The 7,873-nt window shown below is 38.5% G+C and overlaps 1 protein-coding gene across 2 annotated transcripts in view; it reads right to left on the bottom strand.

Moving 5' to 3' along the window:
• Positions 1-5,854: 5,854 nt before the first annotated feature.
• Positions 5,855-7,873, bottom strand: part of CCDC191 (coiled-coil domain containing 191) — a 104,550-nt gene continuing 102,531 nt past the window's right edge. For both annotated transcript variants that reach the window (XM_072613950.1, XM_072613949.1), the window contains one exon: positions 5,855-6,437. In XM_072613950.1, the coding sequence (XP_072470051.1) occupies positions 6,293-6,437 (145 nt within the window). In that variant the 3' untranslated portion in view covers positions 5,855-6,292. The remainder of the gene's footprint in view (positions 6,438-7,873) is intronic.

Genomic DNA, 7,873 nt, shown 5'->3' with positions numbered 1-7,873 from the left:
GTACACTGCAGAACCCATATTTTAATATTCTCATTGTATTCCAGCATGAACTCTCCTTTTGGGAAGTTAGTTGCTGTCTTCCCATTGCACTTATATGTTGTTTTCCATTTACCTTTCTCACATCTTCTCAGTTTCTAGAGAAGAGAAGAAAACAGGGTATATACTGTTTCCTCTATTCCCCGGTTGTTCCCAAAATGCCACTAAATTGTGTGTTTTTCCTTGCACTTCAGAAAATTAAGATAGTTCAGAGAAACAGCATTTCTGCGCAAGGGATTATTCAGTCTTAGAAATATGATGTAGAAATAAGATGATTCAGTTTGGGGGAGGGAATAACCCTCAGGAATATTTGATGTCATGGATAAAACCTTTTGTAAGCCCAAAGATAACCAGTAACTCCTTAAAGATGACTTTGTTTACAGCCAGTGAAGGGAAAATACTGCCACCTTTTTTAGTCTTTCTATGAATGTTACTTTAGAGCATTTTTATTATATCTCCATAAACTGTACATAATTCAGAAATGTCAGTACTTCCTATAACTTTCATTTGCAACTATTTCTATCCCTGGTCTCTCGGTGTTAGCTGACAGTTTTTAGCTCATTAGAACAACCAGATTCCACACAGGACTGTAACTTGACTCCCAGGGAGAAATTGCTTCCTGTGGCAACTGACTGTAGTTGTTTATTTAACAGTGGTAAAACAGGAGTCCCATTGGGATAAGTACAAGAAGGCAGCATTGGGGAACAGAACTAGAGCTGTACTTCTCAAATACATAGTCTTTTCCTTTGTCAGGTGTTCCAGGGAGGGAAAAGATATTTTATAATTTTAGAAACTTGTAAGGTTTGAGGCCAATTATTCTTGTCTGTATAATTTTTTTGATAAAGAAAAATGGATTTTGTTATTTACCACTTCCCCTGAGTGTCAGATGTATGGTGGAGGATCTTATTTTAGGCCATGAATTTTATTTTCCTACTAGTTATATCATTGAACGGTTAACCACAAGCAGAATATAGGGCAAGTTTTCCCTCATTCTTATCCCCTAATCATACTGTTGTCAAGGTAAAAGTGAACTGCAAAATGACCAAAGGCAGGTGTGATGCAAGAGATAGGCATCAGTCCATAGGATCAGATAACTGTCACCCAAATATTTACAGATAGATTTCAACTCCTTGGCTATAAAGGAACCAACCTTCCAGGCTCCACTTGGGATGGAGCTGATTCCTTGGTGTAACTCTGTCTTATCAGCATTCAACAAGTAGATTTGTGCCATTTCCCCCTTCCCATTAAATCGTTGTTTATTGGTATTGGAACCTTCGGGAGTTTTGGATCAGCAGTTTCTAAAAGAAGCAAAAATTATAAAAATCTATTCAAGGTTGAGTTGGAATGAGTAAAATTCCAATGTGTAGATAGTTTGTATATTCCACTTTTAATCACCCATTCTGGAGAGTATCCAATAATCATAGCATTTACATTAATTCTTAGACAGGGGCCTTGGCATACCCAAGGGTCCCTTTTTGGTCTAGAGCTGTATATAGGGAATTTTCTGTTCTAGGTTTAGATGAGAAGTTCTTCTATAGCAGTTTACGAGTGTATTCTTCTCAGCAACCCTGTGAGCCAAGTAGCTGCTATCAGTAATTGTAACCCCATTTTGTAGATGAGGATACTGAGATGCTTTAAGGTGGTGACATGTTTGTTTGGAGCCACTCAGCTGAAGCTGGAACAAATCTGTGATGGAGCCAGGATCTGAAACCATGTCTTTCAACATCCAGTGCCCTTTCCACTATACAACACTGCCTCTCACCACCATGATGGCCTAGGGTGAATTGCAGAAATTCAGAAGATCATAGAACACAAAAATGAACTTTGGATCCTCCTCATAGTCTTTCAAGATCCCATAGAGTGGGTCCTAAGGGGAAATCCTCTTACTCCAGGGTACTCTAGACTGAGCCATCCTAGCCTTGCCTCTCCTATGTAGTCCAAGATTAGATGAGGTCACATCTCATTTTGGCCCAGATCTACAACCGGTGGTATTCCCATGATCCAGTGATTACAAGCAATAGGTATGAAGCATAATAAATTACTTCCTTTCCGTCTTTAACTCTTAAGGAAAAGTTATGCCTTCTAAATGTGTCCTTATAAATGTTAATTTAGTCATGCTGTTGTCCTGGGGAAAGGAGGGGAAAACAGAATCACCTGGAAAGATTCAAAGAAAAAATTTAGTAAAGGACTGTGAGAAGAGTAACACCCAATTAAATACAGAAACTGTGATGCCCAGGAAGCACTTTGTGCTTTGTTAAGCTTTATTAAGGGTCTACTCTAAAATGCGCTGTTGCCAACATAATTTCTCTCAGTTTTTGGGTGCCCTTGATGAGAAATATAACCATGGGTATGTTTATTGGGGTTATTTTGCCTTTAACTATGCTGTGTTTGTATTTCCTTAACTGTGTATTTGTATTTTTTTTGAAAAAATTCAGTTTTATAAATCTGGATCTCCTCCCCAGTAATTTGGTGACTTCACAAACACCATTTTATTTCTCCTGCCATACTATGTAACAGCGGTGCTTTCTCATTCTGCTCTGATTATAGTCTCTTCGACCAACTGCAAAAAAAAAAAAAAAAAAATTTAAGTGTCTTTTTTTTCTCTGGTAGTCCCAAGGATATTCACATTGCTAGCAAGGGCGAAAATTCCATTGGGAATTCAGGAGGGTAGAGGAAGGAGAGTGGGGGCGCAGGAGGTCTTGGGGAGGCAGGGAGCTGTGTGCGTGTGTGCGTGCGTGTGTGTATGTGTGTGTGTGTGTGTATGTGTGTGTATGCACGCATGTGTGCGCATGCAGGTAATAAAAGCAGAAAATGTGATCTAGAAGCACATTTTCTGATAGGATGTTTCTCTTCTTCTGTGAGGTTTCCAGGCTTCTTGAGTCTAGACAAATAAAATAGGTTTATATGGTCTTAATTCTCTTTTTAGCCATAAGTTACTACTTTTTAGAGTCAGAGAAATGGGTAATTTCATAGGACAAGCAGTGGATTATAAAAAGCCTTTCACTTCAGGTTACTGTTTGAAATCCAGTTTGCCTTTCTGTGTGTTTCTGTATAATGCCTACGTATCCCTGTAGAATGTAAGCAGCTTAACAAGTGTGCCATTTTTACTTTATAAAAACAAACCACAAAAAGGGTGGGGAAAAAAAGGAAGATAGCCATGCCTAGCTTATTGCTGAATGAAATGCACTCCTGTATTGTAGATGTTTGTGATGATTCATGTGACATGAGCTTGCTGGATTCATTTCTGTTCCTAATGGATAGTTATTACAATTCCACATTATAGTGGGTATTGTGAGTTTTAGCTGTATTCAGTCAACTAACATTTTTCAAGTGCTCACTATGTTTCTGGCACTGTGCTCAGCACTGCTGTATGATCCACAAGAGGCCAAAGACTAAATGGTTAATGGTTTAGCTTCCTTTGTAAGATGGTGCCTACAAGTCAGGCTTGAGGAGTACTGTGCAAGTTTTTTTTTTTTCCTAGTTTAACTAGCATTTAATTAAGCGCCTACTCTGTGCAAGGCCCTCCCCTTGCATATTCTAAGCCTGTATTGTAGTCCCTTTCAGCTATAACCATTTCACGTTGTAAAGGGAAAGAAAAAGGTTTACAACCAGAGATAGAGCCCTATTGTGGCAAGTAAAACTGTACGATCTTCAAAGAAAAAACCTCTGATCATCCTTTGAAGCCACTGGAAGATGTAATATCATCTAGCTTGCAGATGCCATCAGTTGTAATGTAATAAATTGCGTATTGGACTGCTTTAGTTGATGTGACTGTTGAGCCCTTTCGTTAAAAGATTACATTCCTGGTTCTGATTGTTGATTTCAGACTGAAGGAAAGCCAGGAAATTTTCCATTTTAACAGCTGGGCCCAGCAGTACTGACAGAGGTAAACATATGCAGAATTAAACCTCACTCACTCATGCTGTGGAAGATGTGTACAGTACAATTTGCACTTTTTTTTTTTAATATTTCTTGTATTGATATGATTTTATCATCTCAGATAACAGAGCCTTTAAAATGAAGATTTCAAAATAACTGCCATTTATGTAAAATATTGTGTTGTGACCAAATTGCTTAAGTGGGAAATAAAGTTTTCTTAAAAGGAAAAGAGCTGTGCTGTGATTTATATTAAAAGAGCCTATTGTAACTGTTAAGAATTTTTTTTCTTTTGTATGTGTATGTTATGCCATTGTGCATAACACAGCATTATGCCATTAAGAAAACGGATACAGCGCTGTACTAAGGCTGCTTTTATAGATCATGGGCCCAAAGCTCTGTAGCTGGACAGGACTTAGTGGTGATCTACTCCCTTCATTTTATAGAAGAGGAAACTGATGCCAGGGGAGTGCAGTTTCAGCAGCATTCTCACCATTGTACCACACAGCCTCCCATTCCAAAGTTATTGCCAGTATGTGGGCTTCTCTCTTGGAATCTAAACCATCTACTAGTCTGCCAATAAAAAGTAAGTCTTTAAAGCCCCATCTCATGTTGCTTTTCTGCAACACTAAAGTTTTCTAAGGTGCTTTCATTAATTTCAATAAATTGGTGAGCGAGCCTAAGCAAAGTGAATTTCATTGCTGTAGGGATAAGACAACTCCAGTTGATGATTAAGGTGACCAAAAAAAAAAAAAAAATCCATCAATTTATGCCTAGCCCTCTGCAAAGACCAGCATTTTAATTCCTGCCCTGACACTTAGTAATTAGCCAGGGCAAATAACCCTTTCTGATCCACTTTTCCTATTGGGAAAAATGAAGATAATGCTTTCTCTGTCTCTAAGCTTTGCACACAATAATGGTGATACCTAGCATTTACATAACACTTTAAGCTTTAGAGAGTGCTTTTCAAATTTTTTCCTCTTCTGTTCTCAAAGCAACCCTTGGTGGCAGGTGCCAATGTCATATCCGTTTTGCAAAGTTAAGGAAATGGGTAAACAAAGGTTAGGTGACTTGTCTAAGGTCACATCGCCAGTAAGTATCTGAGACCAGATTTTAATTCAGGTCATTTTGACTCCAGGACTATTCACTGTGCCACCTAGCTGCCTCAGTCAAGGGTTCTTCATCTTTTCATATATATCATGGAACCCTTTTGTAATCTGGTACAACCTTTGGAAATGTTATGAATTTTTATTTTTTAAATAAAGTACTAAATTTCAGTGAGGTTAGTGAAAATAAAGATGTAATTTTTTTCTATCCAGTTTCATGGACCCTCTTGAAATCTAGGACCATAGATTAAGAACCCTGATCTAAAGGATGTGGGGACAGAGAAGTAGAAGCAAAATCAAATGTGCATCTAGTTACAGTGGCCCTTCCTTTAAAAAAATTTTTTAAATTCAAGAGTTAGCATTTGGCCAGCTGTGTAGGAGAAGCATTTCTGTTTTAAAGGGAAGAGATCTCAGAGGTAATCTAGCCCCACTCTGTCCTAAAACAGAAATCTTTACATCTCCATTAAGTGATCCTCCAGCCTCTGGAAGCTAAGGGCGGAAGGACCATGAGTCCTGAAAATAACGTATTCTAGGAGGCTACAAGGAAAGATAGGATATTTAAATTAGGGTGATTTTATTACTCTTTCATCAGTCTTCAGAGTATTAGTTACACTTATCAAGTTGCACTGAAGGCAGTTTCATGCGTCTCTTTCACCATGAGATGGAGAGAAAATCTTCATGGAAAATACTTTTACTCTGCTACAAATAACACCTTTCGATGAATGCCATGATCGCCTATTATCAGGCATCTTTAAAGGATATGGGAAAATGTCCCTTCTCTTGACACTAACCTGCTACAAGGGTAATTGTCAACCTCTTAAGACAGTGTTCAGTACTACCATTCCAGAAATACTTTATTTATAGGGAGGGTTGTGTTACAACATACTTTGTCAGATTATCAAGGCTTATTTTTTTCTTCATGTGCTCAGAGTGTTATAATAAAATCAGGCAGTCTGCAGGTAAAGAGTGGTTCCAAGTGATCATGGGAAGTGAATTTATATGACCTAGAGCTTATGAAATTCTGTTGCCATGGAGTGACCCCTTTGTGGTAAAGGTTCTGGCAAGCTCCTTTTATTAGCAATGTAGCAGAAATCAAGGAGGAAAATTTAAGATCCCAGAATGTTTCCAAGTCATCCTTTGCTCCAAATAATTTCTGGCAAACAAATTAAGTAATAACATCTAAACAAGCCTTAGGGGCCAATGAGAATTCTCCCTGGCACTGAGTTGTTCATCTGTAAGATGACTGAGCCTAACATCTCTGCTCCGGCTCATCTTTACACCGAGCTCACAGTCCTGAAGTCTGGAAGGATTTCAGTTACTTTCTTGCGGAGTTCCTCCCTCCTTTCTTCCTTTAATTTTTCTTCTTTCATAAGTTTTGGAAGTTTTTTCCATGTCTGAAACACGGTTGAAAGAATTCCTCTTTAAGAAACAGAGAAAGCAAAACACAAAGGAAAAGGTTAATTAAGAAGTACTTTGCAGACTTTAAAAATATAACACTACCTCCATGAGTGAGACTCATTTATAACAAACTCCTTGGACAGAACATCCCTTTCCAATTGTCCAGTACCTGCTTCGTATAAAGCATTACCCTAGGGGGTGTGGAAGATCCAGACTTTAAATCAGGGTTGGGGAACCTGTGGCATTGAGACCACTTGTGGCCCTCTAGGTCCTCAAGTGCAGCCCTTTGACTGAATGCAAACTTCATAGAACAAATCCCCTTAATGAAAGGATTTGTTCTGTAAAACTTAGACGCACTCAAAAAGCTGCACTTAAGGACCTAGAAGGAACATGTGGCTTTGAAGCCGCAGGCTTCCCACCCCTGGTTTAGACAAAACACTTTTCTCTCATGAAGCTTGTAGCCTGGTAGGGGCAGAAAACAGCACAGCCAAACGTACCTTAATACGCATATGGGCAAAAAGAGTACAAAGCAAAGTGCAAGTTGAGGTCAGACCTTGGTTCTGGTTAGCACTAAGTACATGAAAGTCCTTGGCTCCTGCATTACAGCAGCCTCTGGTAATGGTACAGCAGAAGAGGACCACTTTCTAAGACTCGAGTGAGAAATAGTCACAGAACAGTGAAGTTTCGTTGATAGGCACTCATAGTTATCAGTAGGTTCTCATCATGTCTATTCAGGGAGTTGGATCCAGCACGCAACTGGAATTCTAAAATCTAATCTCAAAGGAGAATCATTCCAGTAATCCCAAAGACAAAAAACCCCCCAAAACTAAAACTAAACAACTTTTTACTCAGGGAAAATGGAAGTGTAAACTATCTGGCTTTGAAGCTGAGGGTCTCTTTCCATGGGAATAAGTGCTTATTATCATATGGGCTTTCAGGATATCTCTACTATATTCCAGTATCATAAGGTTGTCTTTTCCACAGAGAGAGGTACAGGGAATTTGAATGGTGCCCCCTGACCCCTGAAGGCCTACAGTATCTCCTAAGTTAATTCTTTCTTAAATAAAGAGGCTTCTGATGAAGTTGTGCCATGGTGGTGGGACATGGTGACTTGAGACATTACTCATTTGAAAGACTCTAAGGAATATGCAAAAGGAAAATGAAAAGTTAGACCCCATAAGACCACATATTCATTTACACCAAAATCTTTACAATTCTCCTATCTCTTTTCCCAATAAACTACTTGTCTTTCTTTTAATTCTAATTGCATTGGGTTTTTCGTACAAAAATTTCAATTTTATGTAATCAAAATAATCCATTTTTCTCTTTTATGATAATCTTTATCCTTTGGTCAGGAATTCTCCCCAATCCATAGTTGTGAAAGGTTATGTTTCTCTAATCTGTTTGTGATAAGACCTTTTAGATTTAGGCAATGTATCCATTTGGAGCTTATTGTA

The sequence above is a fragment of the Notamacropus eugenii genome, chromosome 5 (genome assembly GCF_028372415.1).
Source record: "Notamacropus eugenii isolate mMacEug1 chromosome 5, mMacEug1.pri_v2, whole genome shotgun sequence".
NCBI classification, from domain to species: Eukaryota; Metazoa; Chordata; class Mammalia; order Diprotodontia; family Macropodidae; genus Notamacropus; species Notamacropus eugenii.
Note: the sequence above shows the minus strand (reverse complement) of the source record. Positions and strands in the feature narration are given on the sequence as shown.